Below are 22,721 nucleotides of genomic sequence, written 5' to 3'. Positions count from 1 at the left end.
CATTGGTTGCTACCTGTCTGGGGCTGAGGGTCGTGTTTTCCTTACACCGTGGGGAAGGGGGGGGACATTATGACTTTACGGTGCTGCCGAATCAGAGGGACATATAAGTAAATGTTACTGTATACAAATCCCATTCCCTAGACTAGAGAGAAACAAGAAAAGAAAGCAAAGGAGGGTTGGAGTGGGGGGGGGAAAGCTCTCTCCCTCTCCTAGGTTATCACCCCTCCCTGACCAACAATGGTATAGTCCGGAAGCAGGCAAAGTCGGGGTTTCCCCCATGCTGGGATGCCAGGCTAAGCTTGGATTTGCAGCCGCCGCCTCCTCTTCGCTGCTGCCGATTCTCCGACAGCCATTTCGCGAGCACCCACCGTGAACACCGAGAACTCGGGAAGGCGGCGGTCTCGCGTGGCCAGGGTGAGGAGGAGGAGTGTCCCCGGGTGGCGTGCTTGCGTGTGGAGGGCTGGGAGCGCTAAGGGTTTCGCTGGGGTCAGCTCAAAGTGGAGAGGGAGCTTGCCCTCGAGAGGGGCGATTTATACTCTTCAAAGGGGGAACCGGTAGGGCAGGAGCCCGAGAAGGGAAATATTTGTGTTCTTTTCCTAGCGGCTTTGTGTAATACTGGGAGGACTCGTGCTAATTTCAGGCTAGCAATTGGATGGCTTGAATTGCAGCTGCGTGGTTTAGCTCTCCCTCTTCCCGTCTCAGTTGTTGCCTTCCTTTTCCCCGAGATGGTTGCGCTCATCACCTCCCTCCCATTCTCAGCCTTTCCCAGCCTTGGGGGACTACACAGTGTCACTTCTATAAATCCCAGGTAATCTACCTCCAGTTTAGGAAAGGCTTCTCAGGAGGTTGGGATAATAGGCCCACCACCTAAGCAGGGGAAAGGGACTAAAAGCGCAGTGTTTCTCAACCTTGACAATTTTAAGGCATGTGGACTTCAACTCCCAGAATTCATGCTGGCTGTGGAATTCTGGGAGTTGAAGTCCACATGCCTTAAAATTGTCAAGGTTGAGAAACACTGGAGGAGAGGCAGGGAAGTGAATATTGCAGTGGTTCTCAACCTGTGGGTCGGGACCCCATTTGGGGTCGATTGACCATTTCACGGGGGTCGCCAAGCAAGGCTGTCCGCCATTTTTTTTGTCCGCCATTTTTTTCCCCTTTTCTAGCGGGTGCCTTACCTCCCTTGGGCTGGGCCAGCTGGTGGTCGGCCTGCTCCATCTCTGCCGCTTGCCAGCTACGCCTCGGCCGGCGCAGGGGGCGGAACCACGCATGCGCGGCGCTCCTGGGCAGGGAAAGTCCTTGACTTACGACCGGTTGGGTAGTCCTCGACTTACGACCGGTTTAGTCCTCGACTTACGACCGGTTTAGTCCTCGACTTACAACTGGTTGGGGGTCGTGGCATTAAAAAGGTTGAGAACCACTGGAATATTGTCAGGCTTTAAGCGTGCCTTATGAAATAAGCAAACATCTTTGTGCAGATGCCATCCTTTGAACCATGAGATATAAACTAAATGGAATACATGGATGCAAGAGCTGAAATGTATGAGAGCAAAAACTGCTTCTTTCCCTGTGCCAAGTCCATTTCCCTGGCCCCAATTTAGCTCTCGGTTTTCCAAGATGCAAGAAAGTTTTCCTGTTTTCCGGTTATATTGGGTTTTATTGTAAAGGGCTCAATGCTTTGTTCTCATTAAGGTGAATCAAAATGTTTAGATATATATTTATCCTAAGAGGAGAGAAATAATTACACTTGAGATGCAGAAGTGTAAACATGTCTGCTATCCTCTTCACTGAAGCCTTGGTCTTTATCTTATCTTTTGGGATTCCCTTTCAGCAAAAAAAAAAATAAAAAATGGCCTATTCCAGTTTGCGGGGAAAGGGGAAGACCTAAGAAACATTCCCACATCTCCCAATGAGAAATGCTTTAGAAAACCATATCTGAAATTAACTTATAGTGTATGTTTTGTGCTTTTCTAAGTCCAATTGATCAAATGAAAAGCAATTTATTTGATATGTTGAGTATTCCTATTCTATGAATGAAGTATAAACAGGAAGTTGAAGATAAAAAATAATTATGCTTCTGCTTATTTAGGAAATATAATGTGATGATTTTTGCTCACTGTTACATAGACCAATTCTATACTCTGTTGGGGTAAAATTTACAAGCTCAAAATGACTCTAAAAAGATACCTTAGAGTTGTCAAAATTAGCCCCCACATTTATTTATGCAATAAACTCTGCAAAATTGTTCTGCCTCAAGCTGCTCTGAGATAGTAAGTCATTACTGAACTGGCACAAATATTTAAACTCTGTCATTAAAATGAGAAATTATTGAAGGGACACTGTTTCGTTACGATTTACATATTTATTTTAGATATTCTATAGGGCTGGTTATCTTAAATACCATAAATCTGTGTGACTCACAGTAAAGATAACATGCTTGTATATGAAGGAATTTTTAAAAATCCAAAAACCAGCTCCCAGCAGTCTATACAAGGCTCCCGATAAATAAACAGTTACTAGGTGTCCACCATACCCTGTCTCAGTGAAGAAAATATTTTCAATTTTTAATCAATTTGGAAATAAAAACATTATCCAAGTTTACTAAACTTTTTTTTCTGATTTCCTGTCTGACCTGTCAAACCTTGTATGGGATGATAAATATATGATTCTTCCATATTGTGAGTAACAGTAATAGTACTATTAAACTTTTCTCTTTTAGGGACATTATGACTGAAGAGCAATTTGTTAACATTGATTTAAACGATGATAATGTTTGCAGCATATGCAAATTAGGAACAGAAAGAGAGACTCTTTCCTTCTGTCACATTTGTTTTGAGCTAAGCATTGAAGGTAAGTGTAACCTAATTTCAGACACCTGGAAAAATGTATCTTTTAACAAACAAAACCTTTTAATTTCCAGATTAGTGATGATGGTAGCTCATAAATTATTCCTGTTTTTCTAACATTGCTCCTTTCTTGGGCAGGGGAGTTCGTTTGTTTTGTAGATTTTGTTTGGTGCTTAGAACTTTGATTTTCCAAGTTATAAATCACATAGTAATCCTCTGTGTAAAAAGGCTCTAATTCATCTGCTTCTCAGAATAGTTCCATAAATAAATTTAAAAAATAGATTTACATTAGGATTTTGTGAATATATAAATGTAAACTAATATTTGAAGCCAGTTTGGCTAAGTAGAAGTGAGAAACTTGAATTCTGATCCTTACAACAGCACTGAAAAAAGTGACTTATGGCTGTTTTTTCACACTTACAATAGTTGCAGCATCCCAATGGTCATACGATCAAAATTCAGACATTTGGCAGCTGACTCATATTTATGACGGTTGCAATGTTCCAAGGTCATGTGATTTCCTAGTGCAACCTTCTGACAAGCAAAGTCAGTGGGGAAACCAGTTTCACATAACCATGTTACTAACTTAACAATTGCAGAGATTCACTTAACAACTGTGACAAGAAGGGTCGTGAAATGAGGCAAAATTCATTTAACAAATGTCTCACTTAACAGAAATGTTGGGCTCAATTATCATAAGTTGATGGCTACCTGTAGTTACTATGAATTAGGACAGACTCAAAGGCAAGGGGGGGGAGAACCTAATATTTCCCATATATAGTCACTTCTGTCATTTTCTAATTTAATAAAATTACTTTATCATTCAGTCAGCATTTCCCCCCTAGATTTTAAATATATTTAAACTTTTACAAATGCTTTCTATATCCTAAGTTATGGTTCCTTAGTTTTCTCAATGAAATAATGCTTCTCATGCATTTTTGTCAAGGATTTGCAGGTTTGGACAAAACAGCTACCAATTGTCTTGCAGTATTGAATAAAACAAACATTTTGCTAATCTTCTGGGAGATGAAAATAATGAGACTTTATTCAGAAAACCAGTAACAATTTCAAGCATCATAAGAATTTTGTGATGAATTATGCTTTGAAAGTAATGAATACACTAGAAACATAACTTTGTTACAGTAAACATATTGCAGATCACTTCCATTTGCTATTTATGCACAGAGATGATTTTCTGCTTTTTCAAGATTTGTAAATTAAAGGATCTCAATTTTACTATATTCTTCACTACATGAAATAAAGATAAGTAGCCATGCAGATACTGTGACTAACAAAAAAAAGAGGGAGTAAAGCTATTCTCCAAAGCACCTGAAGGCAGGACAAGAAGCAATGGATGGAAATTAACCAAAGAGAGAAGCAGCCTAGAACTAAGGAGAACTTTTCTGACCATTAGAACAATTAATCAGTGGAACAACCTGCCTCCAGAAGCTATGAATGCTCCAACAGTGGAAGTTTTTAAGAAGAGACTGGACAGCCATTTGTCTGAATGGTATAGGGTTTCCTGCTTGAGCAGGCATTGGACTAGATGACCTCCAAGGTCCCTTCCAACTTTATTATTATATGCTGAGATTAATATCAGTGCTAAGAGAGGTTGATCACAGTACTAAAAAGATACTTACAGAATCCTGTAAGACTAAATAGTTGGGTATCTCTCCCTCTCCCCCTCTCTTTTCAATACATTTGTAAAGAATACATTGAGGTTCAGTGAATGGACAATGTTAAATGCTCTTGATAATATATTGTTGAAAGAAAAATCTTCATCAGGATCCAGTCCAAGCTGGGAATAAACAAAATGGAAACTGCTTTAGAAAGAAGGTTGTAGTTTATTGGAGAGGAGAGCCAGACAAAAAGATGGCTATGGGAAAGCTGACCTCTGGGAGTGATGGGTTTTTATACCTTCTTGAGCTTTTGTTTGGAGTTCTTCCTGTTTGAGGCTTTGTATTTCCTGTGTCATGTACTTTGACTTGGGTCTGAGTGTGCCCTTTTGGTATTGGTGGGTTAATCCTATTAGGTTTCCTGTCCTTAGAATTTGGGTGGGGGTATGTAGATTTTAGGGGTCTTTGTCTTCCTAATTTCTTCAGTTTCTAGCTGGAAGGCTCAAACTTTTCTGAAAGGATTATTGAATTTGCATTTCTAAAAGCTGGTCTCTGACTAGTTTTTGCTTGGGGGAGAGGGGCTGGGGCTGGTTTCTGTCTTTTTTTTTTTAAGATCTTCTCCATTATTCCTTTGGGAAAATATATTCTGCCTTTTTAATATCCCCCAAAATATTTATTTCTCTGGATTCTTCCCACAATATATAATCATTACTTTTTCATAAACATTCAAATGTATTTAGAATGGTGTTAGTAAATAACTAAGTAAGTTACTACTTTGGGCTATTGCAATCCCTGACAAGCTTATTTAAACATATGCCCAAAATTATTGTTGGACATTGGTTACGAAATATAGCTTTATCCAGAGTCTTAAGTTAATGTTTGGATTATATTTACATTCAATATTTATGTTCAAACTTAGCCATGACTTGGTAACTCTTTCAATCACCCGCTTTCTGTGTTTCAGTTCAGCCTACCTCCCTGGATTGTTGTAACACTTGTGTGGGTTTACATTAAGGGAAGTTACCATTTAGGTCACTTTTTGCTCTCGAGATATAAAACAAATAAATATGCAGTTGAAAAACATCTAGGCAAAACACTAGATAAAAGATGGAGCTCCAGTATCCAGTGAAAAAAAATCTGCATATTTCAAATGAAAAGAATCCAGATTCCTTTTCAGTTGAATAAACATAGTTCAAGTGGGGAAATAGGAACTATAATCTGAACTATTTTTTTTTTTTTTAGTTTTTCTTGGAACAAAATTATTAGAGAGAAATTTACTCCAAATTTCAGTGATGTTGAAATCTAGATCTAGTACAGGTAGTCCTCGACTTAGAACAGTTTATTTAGTGACTGTTCAAAGTTACAATGGCACTGAAAAAATTGACTTATGACCTATCATTCTTATGACCATTGCAATATCCGCATGGTCATGTGATCAAAATTCAGATGCTTGGCAACTGACTCATATTTATTGTGGTTGCAGTGTCTTGGAGTTGTGTGATCATCTTTTGTGACCATCTGACAAGCAAACTCAATGGGGAGGCCAGATTTATTTAACAACCATGTTACTATCTTAACAACTGCTGTGATTCACTTAACAACTGTGGCAAGAAAGGGCCAAAATTCATTTAACTGTCTCGCTTAGTGACAAATTTTAAGTTCAATTGTGGTCATAAGTCAAGAACTACCTGTAGCTAATCATATCTGTAGCCTATTTCTGAATTTCCACGAGGAACAATAAAGAAATCATTAACACTGCTATGAGATAATGGAACTAATTAATTATCAAATCAATTAAAGAATGAATTAATGAATTTTTATATATGAAGTATATATAAAGTATTTTCAGTCTATAATTTTAGTATTATTCATGGAATTATACTACTTGTTTCTTTTCTCTTTCTTAGGAATACCAAAGTCTGATCTTCTGCATACAAGATCATTAAGGGGACATAGAGACTGCTTTGAAAAATTCCACTTAATAGCAAACCAGAGTTGCCCACAATCAAAATTGTCCAAAAGTACATATGCAGAAGTGAAAAACATTTTGAGCAAAAAAATTAACTGGATTATACAGTATGCACAAAACAAAGATAGGGATTTGGATTCAGAAGGTTCAAAACAGACACAGCATCGGATTTTTAGCTTTAGACATCAGAGAGAGAGAAAGTTACTTCCACAGTTTGATTCCCAAGTCCCTAAATATTCTGCAAAATGGATCAATGAAAGCGCTGGTAGTATAACAAACTGTTCACAGAGTATTCTAGAATCAAGAGAATCCAGTGATTTTAGATTTGACATGTTGCAACAAAGCGGTTCGCCATTTTGTTGTAATAATTCATTATGGTCTAGTCATAATCAGTCTTCGGAATTGGGAAAAACTAAAAAAGATCCAGATACTTGTGTACGAAGATTTCCCCAATACAACAGAGAGCAGTGTAAGTGCAAGAAGTAATTTATAACCCATCTGTGTATATAAACTTTTTGCAGCACTTGGAAAATAAAAATACAAGTATTGAAAGAAGTAAATGTTCAGTTGGTGTATAACTTTAATTATTACAATTTGAATCCAGTGATACAGTGTTTGTCAAATAGTCCTAGCCTAAAGAAACATGATTTTTAAATTGTGAACACATACTAAATAATACCGTGTTTCCCCGAAAATAAGACCCGATCTTATTTTTTTTGCTTCCAAAAGAGGCATCAGATCTTATTTTCAAGGGGTGTCTTTTCCACTCACCTCCGCCACCGGCAGCCCAACCCAGCCATCCTACTTCTGCAGCCGAAGGAGCAGCTTCATTCTGTAGCTGAGGATTGAGCTCGGCTGCATTTTGCAGTCAGAGACCTTTCCAGAAGGTCTGTGCAGCCGAGAACCGAGCTATGGATTCAATCCATAGCTCGGTTCTCGGCTGCCGAGGCTTCCTGGAAAGGCCTCTTACTGCAAAATATAGACCCGAGCTCCATTCTCAGCTGCAGAATGAAGCTGCTCCTTTGGCCACAGAAGTGGGCCAGTGAGGCAAGTATTGATCCATGGGAGATCTGGCTGCAATGGTAAGCTCTACCCCCCAGCCTGATTTTTAGGTGGGCACCTCACCTGAAAACTAGGGGTTATTTGGGGGATAGGGCTTATATTAGGGCCTCCCCCAAAAAATATAGGGCTTATTTTTGGGGTAGGTCTTAATTTCTGAGAAACGCGGTATGTCTCTTAATTCAAAAACTTCATAGTTCATACTAATTTAAGACTTGTAAATAAAACTATTAAATATATGGAACTTTTATTTTGTGCTTTATTAGTGTGAGCTAATTAAGCTTAGCTTCAACAACAAGCTCCATTAAAGGAGTTTTATTTTGTTTTGATTAAGCATGTATATTTGCATTGTTGACTAAATATACTAATCCACCTATCTACTTAGAAAATGTAAGGCTATTCATTCTAGAAATCTTGGATCAGCTAGGAAGGACTTTAAATTGATGGAATTTTTCTGTATGAAAGCATTATTTCCCATTTATACACATTCTCATTAACAATTTCCTTTGTCTTTAATTCATACCAGTGAATATGATGCCTCTGAGAGAAGTTGACCAGCTGAATGGGAAGCTACTAAAGCAAGTCCATGGTGAGATACATTTTAATATTTGCTGATTAATACATGTTTATAAGATTGTATTTTTCCATTTTAAATCCCTAAAAATGGTTTATGCTATGTATGTGTGTACAGACACACGTACGCATGGATGCATGCATACATATATAAGTTAAACCTGTATCAGTCATTGAAAGCAAATGAAGAACAGTTTCAACCAGTTTTTTTATTATTATTAAATGTATATGCCACCTCTCTCACCAATAAAGTAACTTTGGGTGACTGATTTGCTATATGTTCTGTAACAATGCTTTCTTTTGACCACTTTCTTGAATACTAATAATTGTGGGTAACAGTCAAACTTAAGAGAGACGATGGCTTATATATCAAATGCCACTAAAAACAGTTATCTAGGCCCCAGCATCCTTTACCATTTTCAGCTCTCCCAGCACTCATATACTAGACAGTTAAGATTCTGATTGGAGAAGGCAGATCTGAAAGTACCTGGAAAATTACTGAGACTATTCAGTTGTTGCTTATTTATCTGTCATAAACAATTGTGCACTAGGGGCTGCAGAGATAAGATTACATGAAGTCCTCAACTTAGAGTAAGTTATATGGTCCTGAATGAATTGATATTGCCCAGCTCTGCCCTTCCATTATTTGGCATGGGAAAAAAACATTAAAAGTAATATTATATATGTTCATGATAGTGAAAGGAAATTTGTAGTAAAGTTAGAACTATGTGTATATAAGCATAAAGAAGCTAATTGGCACAGGAATGTTGAAATGCATGCCTTTAACATCATTTTTAAGGAACTCATGAAAATGTTTTTTCCTCAGAATAAAACCAAATTTATTTTAAGGATAGCTATCTTTTAGGATGGGAAACATGTCTAATTTAGTAGACATTTATACAGGATATAATTTTTTAAATGTCACAGTCAAACCTCCATCGCTGGAGATGTTTAGGAAATATTGGATAGTCATCCCTTCCAGTCCTATGACTCTCTATGTCAGTAACTTTGCTATTTTAGCATGATATGTTATGCATCTTGCAGCAAGAATGGATTGTATTTTGAGGAATTTATGCAGCAGGTACAAATAGGTTAATGGGAATTTGTGCCAGGGAAGGAATGGTGTACAAGAATAGAGTTGCGCCTTTCTAAATGGATTAGAACTGATTAACTGGTAAAGAGATTCACATTTTCCATAAGGAAAATATGGTTCTAAAATTAGTCTCATAGATAACACAGTACTGAGATCGTCTAAGGACGAGCAAGGATATATAGTGAACTGACAAATACCTAAATTAGAGTTTCTCATTCTGGGGAAGATGCAGGAGAACCAATGGAAATCTTTTCTGTCACTTACCGTAATTCAACAGTATCTCATGTCCTACTTACCAAGACAATTTAGAATGCTAACAACCACCAAAAGAGTGTCCTTGTGAGGATATTTATTATATGTGTGGGTATATTTCCCCTTTTTTGATACATAGTCTCATTCTTTAAAACCCAGCTTTCTGAGTTCTTCGATTACATGTAGCAAGCAGAACTTTGGGGAAGATTTTCAATTAGTTCAGACACCTTAGTTTTACATTAAATGTATTAAAAATGATCCCCAATTGCCACATTCCATTGTAGATTTCTGTTGAGTTTGGTCACAGCTGTAACTCACATTTTTAATTTTGTTCTTAGCTATCTCATAAATAAAAGTACATCATTGCAACTATTAATTAGTGTAACTATTTGATGTTATATTGATTTCAGATGTGTTTGAAGAGTTAACTAAGCAAGTACAAGAAAAGGACTCCTTGGCTTCGGAGCTTAATGTCCGTCATATTGCTATTGAACAACTGCTAAAGAACTGTTCAAAACTTCCATGTTTACAGATGGGACGGGCAGCCATGAAATCCAATGTATCCATATAGTCATGGCAAACTTGCATTTTCCACTTTTGCTTCTCTATGAGTTAGACTTTGGGGGGAAACCTGCACATTTGAGCAGTATTTTGGAGAAAAAATAAGCTTGTGGGTACACAAGGTAGTTACATGTACTTACGTTTCTAAAGAGAAAAATAAAAATGGATAACATTTTCATTTCATATAATCATTTCCATTATTAGTTGAACTGTATAAATCCATTGCTTCATGGTACAGTGGGGCATCATGTCTTAAAAGCATGGATGTTTAAGAGTCTCCCACATTGTTTATGTGTATGCACATTCATGCCCAAACATCATGATATAATTGCCATCTCCATACTTTGAGCAGTATATTTGGAGGAATGGTTTGTGCAATGAATTCCTCTAAAAGATTTGCCAGCCTAATAAATATTTTCCTTTTTCGCCAGTTACCAATATTCAGCTTAATTTAATTAATACTTCTAACCACTTGTAAATAACCTGGGATAACAGGTGAAATACAGTTTTAAGTATTAAGAAATAATAGAACCACCAGTATTCATCTGCATTTTTTATTTATTGCAAGCAATATTTTATTACTGAATTTTATAAAAAGAGACAACTATTTTAGGTACTTTTCCAGATCTTTTATAAAAGTTTTGAATTATAAATAGCATTTTATCTGGTGTAATGGGTGTTTACTCTTTTTTCAGGTCAATGTAATTACCTTTCATGATGGAAGTTGTTTTTTAAAAAGCTTGTTCCCAAAGACATGATCTCAGTAGTTGTACAATATTACCTTTAACTTTAAGAGTGTATAATTATATCAAGCATCACAAATTTAAGCCAAGAACCTACTTTTGGAATGATGGTTAAGGCTTTGTTAATATAAGCAGAGCTCAACTTCAGTTTTATATGTGAATTTCTATTGTTTATAAAAATAAATGGCTTTAAAAACATATAATGCCTCAAATTAGTTGTTTATATTACTTTATGTCACTTGTGAACTTTATAGAAACTATGAAACTGTTAAATGCTATATTAGGTTATGGTCCAAATATCCTGCAAAAGAAATGTTTTGTCTCTTGACACTCATGGGAGAAAAGTTGTATAGTTGACTGAGGAATCTCATTCTGGTAAATACATTTTTTGTAAATAAGCAACATGATTAGTGTGTGTATTTGTGTGTGTTTTCAGACCTTATCTTTAAACATTTTTTTCCAAAGGTTGGGACTGTAGGTTCTGTTCTCTATATATTTAGATAATTCCCCAAGTTGGACTTGAATTTTAGAAATGATAGTCTGTCCATTGATCATACAGGTCTGTGGTGGCGAGCCTATGGCATGTGTGCCACAGGCGGCACGCAGAGCCCTCTCTGTGGGCACATGCGCCGTCGCCCAAGTCCTAGGCCTTCAGATGGGTTTTATAAAACCTTTTCACTTTAGTCCTCTGCCGTGTGGGGAAAAAAAAGGTTCAGTCAATCAATTTCAACTTCTCGCGGGGAAAAAAAAAAACTCGCAAAGTTGGAATTGATTGATTGAACTTTTTAGTCCAACCCAGTCTGCCGTTACCACCGCAGCCACACCCACCCAATGGGCCATGCCCACCTGGCACCCAACGATACATAACTGGGTTTTGGATTTCAGTTTGGCCACTCGGTCTCTAAAAGGTTCACCATCACTGATGTAAGTTGTCCTTGACTTCCAACTGTTTAATGATTGCTCCAAATTATGACCTCGGAAAAAGTGACTTATGACCTTATACATCATGAGAATGAAGAAGTCTTTAAAGTATGTAACAAAGTAGCAACAAGGGTGCATTGGAATATCTACAAGAAATACTATATCTCTCTCTCAAATGTGTGTGCCCATTCACAAGTGTACTGTAACTTACAGTTAACTTACTGCAACATAATTGCCTGTAAGCAAGAACAGATGGGATCACAAAATAGACCAAGTGCTCTGAATCTTTAACATTCAAAAAGATAATCATCTGCCATACCCCACCTTAGCCTTAACATTGATAAGAATGACAAAAAACTAGTGGATAGTGGACTCTGAGTAACTTGATATAGCAAAATAGAAAAGAAAGAGCTGGGGAAAAATCACAAAAGACAAAGCCCTGCAAATAAAAGAAGAAAAACTGGCAAAAGAAAGCAAAGATAATCTCAATAGTAATAGGCACCCTGGGTGCAATCCCAAAACATTTGGAGCATCACTTCCTCATTGACAAAATCACCATCACTCAATTGCAAAAGGCAGCTTAACAGTTTACATAACGGTGACAGTACCATCAAACAATATTTGCCTATCCAAGGTCCTTGGGAAGGACTTGATATGTAGATAAAAATCTAAATTTAAATATATTGCTAACTGCAACAAAACAATAATAATTTGAAAGTCAGTAGTAGTTCAAAGCACCAGGCTGAAAACAGAAGGCTAAGACAACTGGGTGACTGTTGAAACAGTCACTCTCTGTCAGTCCTAAGAAGGAGGCAATAGCAAACCACTTCTGAAATCTTGCTAAGAAAACTACAGAGACTTCTCCAGGCAATCACCAAGAGTCAAGATTAATTTGAAGGCACTAAATTAATTAACTGAATGTTGTCCAACTTTCAATATCTAAACAGGGCTCCTTTCCTTTTCTGCCCAGTTACCTTTTCTTTTTGCCTCATCTAGTTTTACTTTTCCCTTTCTCTTTCTTTGCTTTCCCAAGTCATTTACCTCCTGCTGCTTCTTATTTTTTTTTCTACTGTCTCTGCTAGAAGGAAGAGGAATGAGTATGGGTTTGAGAAAGTGGTTTTGATGTATGAGAGTAAGTGGCTGTTATATTCAGATAGGAATATATCTGAATTTTATAAATGTAACTGGCATCTGTGGGATTTTTCATCAAAATGACAAAAGCAATATTGTAACCATGCCACATGTTTTTCCCCTTTCATACATGTATGTATATATTAAAAGGGGCAGAGCTTACACTCTGAAGATGGTTTTATCAGTTTGAACTTACTTCCTTTCACATGGACACAGGCTGAACTAATTTATGTTACAATTACATTTAAAGCGATTATTTATTTGTTTAACTGTTTAACAGTTATTCCTTCTCTCCATTAGTCTAGAAAACCAAGAATTTACTCTCTGTGTACATGTGCTCACACATACACACAGCTTTCACTGGAATATCAAATGGGGCCGTTTAATGATTTTCTGCAATAATACTATGCCTACACAAATTCTCGTACCCAAAAAGTCATGAATTGTATTAAGTCAATGTTAAGAGATACAAGCTATACATACTAAAGTAATTCTAGAAACTAAAGAATGAAAGTATATACTTCAAATTGCTTAACTATTATGCAGGTTTTAAATCAATCAAATAACAGACATTCAGTCCTAAAGCTTTCTGAACCTCAGTGACTTCATTGCAGCATCAAGATGTTTCAGCTAGAGATCTACAGTGAGGAATAGTAAATTTTATACTTTCTATAGATTTATTCATTCTTCCCCAGTCTGAGCAGTTTATTACAAAGCAAAAGTAATTGTTCCTTAAAGGCCTAAAAACTGGTAACTGTAATATATCAATATATTTCTTAAAATGTAAAACATTTTAAATTAAATGTTAATTAAAACAATAAAAAGATCATTCAGAATCATAAATATAATGTTGGAATATTCATGAGCAGGAAGAGTCATGTGGTAACTCAGTCAGCCAATGTGAAGAAAGTGCTACTGAGTCTGTGCAAAAGGGTATTGAGTTAGGAGCTGGATTTTGTTTGTTTCAGTTTCAGTCTCAGGTCTGTCTCTGCTGTAAGAAGTATTCATATGTGCTATGTTGCTGTAAAGAAGAATGTATGGTATTGTAAATATTTTATATGACTATAAAGAGTTTATTTGAATCAGCTAAATGCAGTCAGCTGTGAGAGCTTCTGATTTATTTTCACCAATAGAGAAATTAAAATTCTCTAACATATAAAATGTTAAATGAACTACCTTATCAGATGAAAAGTTTCTTCGTTTCCAGTAACAACTAGTTACATAAAATTAGTTACAGAGGAATTGATGGCAAATGGCAGCCATGACAGGATCTGCAACACTTCTGCACTGACGACTTAGAAAAAACAGTAAAAGTTTTCAGTATTTTTGCAACCCAAACCTGGTAGGGCCTAGTCAGTAAGCACCAATATTAAGCCCAGGTTCTGATACTTTTATGAAGTATAACAATAATCAGAAAATGACAATTTGTTATCAAAATGCAGCCATAAGTGGTACATTATACATATTAGATACAGATCAAACCAGCCAGAAAACTTCTGGAGCATTCAATTATTTCTTTGGACAATACTGATTCAGCCATTCACCAACCGGTTGTCTTTTGGAATGTAACCTCTCAAATTAGAAGTGTTTCAAATGTAGTGTTTTGTGCAATATTGGCCTGTTTCAGGTATGGAAAAAAAAATAGAATGGCGGCTTTTTCCTAGTTATTATATTCCTCGCTTTACAAAAAATAATAATAATATGTGTATAATATTCAAGAACAATGTGAAATTTGACATTTTAACTAAGTAGGCAATTTATAACTATAAATTGAAAGAAAATGTAAAGTAAAAATAATTTATAGTTATTACAGATGACTAGATAATGCTAGTATTTTCCATTTTCTAGGAAAATGCAGAAGTTATTTTAAAAAAAATTCCAAGGAAAATCATACAGTACCAAGCTTCTATCAAGTACGCTGTATTATCTACGCCCTCTGGTGGTAGATGTTAGTAACTGTTGAAAATGGTTCAAGTAAATTTTCATTTAGTGTCAAAAAACAGCCCACGTCACTTATAAAAAAAAACAATAGACAAGCCATGCCCCATTGGGTCATATTTTCAGAGATATTTCCTTATCTAAACAGAGAAAAAATGATCATGTGGGTGGGCAAAAAAGCAATCAAAGCAGGAGTAACGTCCATCTCCCTACTGGCTTCCTCATTGAGTTTCATTGTGAGAAATACTTAAAGAAATATCTGAAACATTACAAATTCCCAGAGGAACTCCTAGAATATGCATAACTTTGAATGGGGTATGTGAGGGGGAGTATAGGTCACCTAATGTAGATGTGAAATTTGAGGTAATAATGGTGAATCCAGGCCAGTAATATTCTCAAACATCACATTCCTCTCATACTTTTTGCTTTTGCTTTCTCTTTCTAGTCTTCCCCTTTGTCGTTTTTCCATAAATCATAAGCTCAAGGACAAAGTTTAAATCTCTTTTTTTAATTAATGTGAATTGATCTGGAATGAACGGTGACCACAGAAATAGCCCTTAGCCTTTAATGGAACAGAACAGAACAGAATTCTTTATTGGCCAAGTGTGACTGGACACTGGACACTGGAATTTCTCTCTGGTGCATAAGCTCACAATGTATATATAAATAGCAAATAATAGGTCACAGATCATAAATCATAATAATTAATCATAAGTTATAACAGTTGATAAATCATAACAAGCCAATAGTAGGAAAGGCAGCTGGGTAACTTTGAGCTACTCAATTTCTCTCAGTCCTAGGAAGGAAGCAGTAGCAAACCACTCCTGAAAATCCTTGACAAGGAAAAATATATTTAATGAATACTTTAGTCCATTATTTTTTCTGCAAAATAAAGTTTTAATTCTTTTCATTTTTGAAAAAAAAGATTTTTGCTGAAGCATTTTTATTTATACATTAAGTGTTATTAACAAATACATGTCATAATGTGTACAGAAGTTCATGCTAAATCATTAGAAATGGAGAAGGAATGTATAATGAAACAATATTCATAATTATAATAGAAGAAAAAGACTAGGATATTGTGCTTTACTTTCTGCCTATTGATATTTATTCATATCCTGGGCTGGAGCAACAATGACTAAATCTAACTTTGTAATTTATTTAAAATGAAGTGCACATTTTGATAAAACATGTTTATGCTTGGTATAGAGTATAATTATAGGTCTGCAAAGCAGCAATTTATGTTTTCATTACTCATTAACATGCTTTGCTATAAATTTCTCCAGCTGAAAATACCTTGAAATTAATCTCTCGTATCAAATTATAAAGAACAAAAAAACCTTTCCCCAAAAGTATATCAGAATGCATGTCCTCACTATTCCTAATTAATGTATGCCAAATAAAATATTCTATGCTGTATAAAATGCAAAAATAAACATAGCAATAGCACTTAGACTTGTCTGAATATGGTATAGGTTCTCCTGCTTGAGCAGGGGCTGGACTAGAAGACGTCCAAGGTCCCTTCCAGCTCTATTCCATTCTATTCTATTCTACTTATGTTCCCACTTCATAGTGCTTTATTGCCCTCTATCAGTGATTTAGAGTCAGCATATTTCCCCCTCAATCTGGGTCCTCATTTTACAGACCTTGGAAGAATGGAACATTGAGTCAACATTGAGCTGGTCAGGATCGAACTCCTGGCACATGAGAATGCAGAGTTAGTCTGCAATGCTGCATTCTAACCACCACACCACTATAACAGATAATTCTTGTGTCAACCTCAATGCCACTACTTGGCAACACTATGAAAATGGTTTGCCAATTCTTGAATCAACTTTCTAATGTGTCCAATGGTTATGGAAGGAAACTTTTATTTATTTTTTATATATATATTGCTGTGCAGGTTTTGACGTTTTGCTTGATAAAAAAGATAGGAAACCAGAAGTTTCAAGCTTCATGTTTTTATTCAGCTGAACAAAGACAGGCTCCTCTAAAAGAGAGAAAAGCCCCAAATATCAGAAAAGCCTTATTTTTATACCTTTTCGATTACATAAGCAATTCACCCAGCAAAGCTGACACACATAAGATAAAGACACACATTAGATAAAGATAAGGCTGTAGTTATGAAGGAAGAAAGCAGAAGTAGCTAAAAATGTTCCCTTTTGGGTGTTCCCCTAAGACACCATATGTTCCCTTTTGGGTGTTTTACATGTTTCCCTAATACACCATATGTTCCCGGGTGGGTTAGGTTATTGGATGTTTCCTTTGCTGTCCTTTTATGACCCTGCATTCATAGTTCTGCAAGTGCCCAGAGATAGCGGGGCCATCTGCACGTATTCACAATTGATACTTCCTATGCTGTCCCCTAAGTCTGGGTCAACATAATGGCCATCTATGTCAAGCTCATGACTCTTGGCTAAAAATAGTTAAAAACTATACTAAATAAAAAAATAACTGTAAGGGTGAAATTAAAACATGCACAAATAAAAAATTAACACTAGCTAAATAGCTTAATGGGTATTAGCTGAACAGTTATTCTACATATCCATGTCACCAAGCCCAGGGTGACAAATGCAGGATCAGGATCAACCTAACTCATACCTGGGCATTCTACAGCCTGCAGGTCACATCTGGCCTTTTGACTATCCCTGTACAGCCTGTGGCAGCAGGGGCTGTGGCAGCAGTGGCCCTATTGGTTCAGATCTCCACAACAGTCCCAGTTCCTCATGTGGCCTCTTGGAAAAATTGCCCACTCCTGATCTAATTGAAATCAATTGCCATGGTTTTGACAGACAGAGACAAATAAAGCAGAACTCCAAGGCTTGGGAATTCCTCAAAGAACATATTTATTAGTTACAAAGTATTGGCACATCAAAAGTGAAACCAAGTCTGAAGACACATCTAACAATTCCCCAATACAAAGTTAAGACATCCTACCTCTGAAGCTATGCAAGCAACTACGTTCCCCTAATACATCTTCTTGGTGGGCTTTTCATGAAATGCCCAGCCTGCAGTCTCAGGAGCAGCTAATGACCTTGGTTCCCACAGGACAAAACAATATTTTGACTAGCCAAGCACCTGGCAATCCCCCCTCCCACCTTTCTATGTGTCAACCGATGAATAGGGAAAATGGCTACAGCCATGCTCATTTTTAAAGTTGACATCAATCTTACTATGATTCAGCTGAAACAAGTTCACAGTTCACACTCTCATAGTCTCCAGATGCTTAGAAACCTAATAGAATTACTTGAACAATCGGGGGTGGAGATATAAGCTGGATATCATCAGCATACTCATTGGTATCTCAATCCAAGCCATAAACTGTAGAGCTCGCCCTACAGTTTAATGCAAATATTAAACACAGTGTGGGGGAGGAAAGCAAAGCTCTTATTTTTCTTCCCTGTATGAAAGCATACAAGCAAAACACTGAGAGTGCCAGAATGTAGATGTGTAGGTGTGTTTGGGGGAAGATTTGTGTGTATGGAAGAACAGAAAGGGATTTGCAGCTGAGAGAGTGGAATAAGTCAGCTAAATAGACCAGGGCTTTTCAACCTTTTCATCCATTGTACCACTTTTAGGATATGACAATATCCGAGTACCACCAGTCACCTAGCAAGGTGTCAAAAACTTGATGACCAAAAAAAAAAAAAGGAAAAAAGTGATAAAGTACAAGTAGTCCTCAACTTACAACAGTTCGCTTAGTAACTGTTCGAAGTTACAATGACACTGAAAAAAGTGCCCCCCAAGGCACAGCCGAGCAAGACACCTGCCTGCCCGCCCGGCGGCACTCTCATCTCCACTACCACTTTTCTAGGATGGTCGCGTACCACCTGCCAGGTGCCAATGTACCACAGGTGGTACCCGTACCACTGGTTGAAAAGCCCTGAAATAGACAACTGATAGTAAAACAGAAACAGAAAGGACTTCACAAAGCCAATAGCAGACAAGCTGAAAGAGAAACAGAGGCCAGCAGTTTCATCGCTCAGCAGAGACATGGAGCAGTATCTGGAAAAAACAGCTTCATTTTCTCACCCCAGCAGATTGAGAAATTGCAAAGCAATTTAGAACAGCAGCAGACAGCACCAGAAACCAACTTGAAGGTGGCTAAGTTCTTTGGTGTAAGCTCAAAAAACAAAGACTAATAAAATATAGACATAGGTATTATTATAGGTATTCAGGTGGTCCTCATTTATTGACCACAATTGATATTGACATCTGTTGTTAAGCAAAACACTCATTAAGTGGGAAATGAGACTGAGACTGTTATCCCCACTTGCCCACCCTTTGGAATGCTCATCTGAGTACTGGGATAATTAGCAAGAAGGGAATTAATGTTTGTATTTATGTTTATTGGAAAAGAATTACAAGAGAGTAAACAGATGCAAAAGGAGAATACACAACAAAATATGCTGACATTGGCAGTCATGAGCACACTACACAAACAGCTGGTGTTATTTCCCATTGTGTGCCTGCTTACTCTCTTATAATCCCTTCCTGTCCTGTGTATAAAAATACAATTTTTTTCTTGTTAATTATTCCAACATCAAAAATGAGCATTCCATAGATTGGAGAAGTGAGGCAAAAGGATAGTAAGAATTGCCCCATAAACCACACTTTCTTGTGAGTCATTAGAGTGACTATCTTGCCATTGTGTTCACCTGGCTGTTGAGTAGTAGATCCCTCTGGCCTTGTAACTATGTTACAGGACAATTCTTAATAAATTTCTAAAAGGTTTGTTGCTGTCTTGGGGTCTCTTTTGTTCTTTGCTGCTTCATCCTGCAAATCCTAAATTAAATGTCTATGCACAAGTTAGGGCAGGAGAGCATTAAGAAAATAAGGTTTACTTTAGAACAAATACTTGTTAGGAATATTATCTTCATACTTCTTTGAATAGCAAAGTGGTGAAAATGAATGGCATATATTTCAATTGACCATATTATTTTCTTCTGTAACTCTCCCTCACCAACATCACAATTGAACTCATTTGTTTTTTCAGCAGTCATGTATAGGATGGCATTATAAAAGATGAGCACTTGATACATTGTATTGTACAGTAGAATCAAAATGCTACATATCTACATTATTCTCAATTGTGGTTCCCTAACCTATGCAGATTACATTCCATGAGAGGTCTTTAAAAATTCATCAAGCTAAAGGAAAGCCTTTTGTTGATATGTTCAAATGAGTAATTCCAAGTGTTTCCATTTCAATTATTTTTTCCCTTTGTCTAGAAACAGTTATAAATAAAACAATTCATATAGCTCTCTGTGGAAATCTCAATTTACAGCAGTTTTACCTGGGTATAAATTTATTACACTGGATTTTTAAAACGATTAAATCTGTCCAATTTTAAAAATAATTTACATAAGAAATTTGGTATCAACTGATAAGAAAGTTCATATACAATATATGCACATTCCTTTGAACCATGAATATAGTGTTTCTATATACAAAGACTGAATCATGTTATACTGGCTTGTTTCACATATCTAATTAGGTCACACTGTAGTTTTGGCTTAATAGAATATTGTGAAATGGAATAGTATGGTTTCTGTAAATCCAATTATTACAATCTCTTCATGTTTGAACCCATTGTGGTCTCTATGGTTTTTTTCCAGATGGTGCAAACCTGATACGCCAGCAAGACAGATTTCCATTCCTTATTTCATTATACTGGGGGGAAACTAGTCTAAATTGGGTTATGAACCACTGTGTTTCACCTCTTCTAGTTGTACTCAAAAGTGGCTGATCGTGAGTCATTCCCAATTCTTGTGTAAGCCCCAGAAGTACCCACAAGTGACCCTTTGCCACTTCTCCTGCCTTAATCTGGGGTTTTAATGGAGAAATGAATTGCTGGGAACTCACCCTTCAGAAGGTGATATCCTGCTAGGGTGGAAACTTGGCCCTTCTGTCAGCCCTTCCCAGACACAGGATGACAAAGTACCCAGCAAGTGGCCCCTCTGAAGATTTTTCTCCCGGCAATGAAGTCAGTTATCTATCCCTGTGCTTCTTATTGGGAGTAACTGGTCCCTTCGACCAGTCCGCTCCCACAGAGAGGGCCTCCTTAGAGTGCCGTCGGCCAGACAATGCCGGCTGGCGACCCCCAGGGGGAGAGCCTTCTCTGTGGCAGCTCCTGCCCTCTGGAATGACCTACCCCCCGACCTACGTACAGTTGCNGACCTGCGCCTTTTTCGCCAAGCCCTGAAGGCCCATCTATTCCGTGCGGCCGGCCTGGCGTAGTTTGAATTGTGTTTCAGTGGGGGGTTTTTTACGGGTGTGTTTTTAGAACAGGCCTGTTATTTAATTCGATTTTAAAACAAACTATTTATTATCGTGGTTTTTAGTATCGCCTGTTCACCGCCCTGAGTCCCGCAAGGGAGATAGGGCGGTATATAAATTTAATAAATAAATAAATAAATAACACCATGTCTTTCTTTTGCTTCCTTGGTTCTGGCCATGGCAAAATATGTGGAGGTCTGGAATTTGCAGTTCTGTAGCAGAAATGTTTTCCTTCGTATGTGCCTAAAATATTAAATTAGCCATTAAATTGTCAAAGAACAGCAAGTAGAAACTAATGATATATCTAGAATCAAAATCGAAATAGAAGGGACTTAGAATCATAAACTTGAAAGTGAGAGTTTGGAGGAAAAAAAATAGAAAGTTTTGGTGAAGGAAAATATGGGATTGTTATGGAGTAAAAGCAAGGAAAACAGAAAGGACCAGAGAAGGGTACTTTCAACATAGTTGAACATAGACTGTATTGGTGAAGAATAAATTGTTGGAAAATATAAAGCTTTGATGAAGACAAACAAGTGCTTAGTTATTCATAGATTTTTAGCAAGAGAGTATTAGCAGAGTGGAAATAGAAATGTTAAGAAAAAGTTGTTTCGGCAGTGTGAAGAGATTGGAAAAATAGTCTAGATATAAAGTTGAATAGAAATGCAGTACTTACAGTAGGAAAACTAAACACCTTCCTACTACAGTATTCATCCTATGTATTTGTACTTCTACATGTTTGCTATTTTTATGGTGTTTTGATGTCTGTTGTTTTAAACCTTGTTGGTCATTTGCTATTTTAATTGCAATTATTCTTACTGTTGCTATTTGCTTCCTGGATTTGCCCTTCCTCGGGGCAGTTTTTATTGCAGTAATTTCTGTGGGTCTGATTGGGTTGATGCTTGGAAATCTATTAAATCAAGTAAACTGCAATTTTATCATACTGCAATGTCTGTTAGTCATATGGTGTTTAAAATTGTTATAATGGTTTCTTGGGGTACTGCAAGCATGTGTGGACTAATTACTTTACATAAATAAGACCGTGCTGGAGAATGCTTTGGAATGGATTTTACACTAAAGCAGTGATGGCGAACCTTTTAGAGACCGAGTGCCCAAACTGCAACCCAAAACCCACTTATGCATCGTTGGGTGCCAGGTGGGTGTGACCCATTGGTGGGTGTGGCCCATTGGGTGGGCGTGGCTGCAGTGGTAACAGCAGACTGGGTGGGACTAAAAAGTTCAATCAATCAATTCCAACTTTGCAAGATCTTTTTTTTCCCCACGAGAAGTTGAAATTGACTGATTGAACCTTTTTTTTTTTACACGGTGGCAGAGGCCTAAAGTGAAAAGGTTTTATAAAACCCAGCTGAAGGCCTAGGACTGGGGCGACAGCGCACGTGCCCACAGAGAGCGATGAGTGCCGCCTCTGGCACCCGTGCCATAGGTTCACCACCACTGCACTAAAGGTTTGGCTGGGTGGTAATAAAAATTAGTTAAATTCAAGAATAATGATCAAGGAGAAGTGCATACAATTGCAAGGTTCAGGGTGAGAAGGGGCGTTGTCTTACCTGAACGCCTTTTCTCAGCACGGAGATGGAGGATCCACCCATGGGTAGTAGACTGTATTCCTGCCCAATCAGATCACGTCAGCCAAAGTTGCCACGCCCGTCCTGGGCCCTAGATCCCAGTCTTGACGCGAGCGAAGCCATTGACTGACATAGGACGTATTGGCTCAGAAACTAACTA

The 22,721-nt window shown here is 37.3% G+C and overlaps 1 protein-coding gene across 2 annotated transcripts; it reads left to right on the top strand.

Annotated features, from left to right (window-relative positions):
- The first annotated feature begins 317 nt into the window (after positions 1-317).
- CUNH21orf91 (chromosome unknown C21orf91 homolog) lies at positions 318-11,012 on the top strand. Of its 2 annotated transcripts, none has more exons than XM_015814128.1 (5): positions 318-414; positions 2,717-2,847; positions 6,367-6,897; positions 8,014-8,076; positions 9,816-11,012. In XM_015814128.1, the coding sequence occupies exons 2-5, from the start codon at positions 2,724-2,726 to the stop codon at positions 9,974-9,976; spliced, it is 879 nt and encodes a 292-aa protein (XP_015669614.1). In that variant the 5' UTR covers positions 318-414; positions 2,717-2,723; the 3' UTR covers positions 9,977-11,012. The 2 variants fall into 2 exon arrangements, with proteins under 2 accessions (XP_015669614.1, XP_015669615.1); XM_015814129.1 differs by lacking the exon at positions 318-414 and adding an exon at positions 799-808.
- Positions 11,013-22,721: the final 11,709 nt, after the last annotated feature.

The sequence above is a fragment of the Protobothrops mucrosquamatus genome, unplaced genomic scaffold (assembly GCF_001527695.2).
Source record: "Protobothrops mucrosquamatus isolate PMUCROS unplaced genomic scaffold, P.Mucros_1.0 scaffold223, whole genome shotgun sequence".
Lineage (NCBI taxonomy): Eukaryota > Metazoa > Chordata > Lepidosauria > Squamata > Viperidae > Protobothrops > Protobothrops mucrosquamatus.
The sequence above is the reverse complement of the archived record's forward strand: the minus strand, read 5'-3'. Positions and strand labels throughout refer to the sequence as shown.

Bases quoted from the DNA above. Each gene is read 5' to 3' on its own strand.
- CUNH21orf91 (XM_015814128.1), top strand. From the start codon at position 2,724: ATGACTGAAGAGCAATTTGTTAACATTGATTTAAACGATGATAATGTT. The intron at 2,848-6,366 runs GTAAGTGTAACC...TCTCTTTCTTAG, and splicing joins TTTTGAGCTAAGCATTGAAG to GAATACCAAAGTCTGATCTT. The intron at 6,898-8,013 runs GTAAGTGCAAGA...AATTCATACCAG, and splicing joins CCAATACAACAGAGAGCAGT to TGAATATGATGCCTCTGAGA.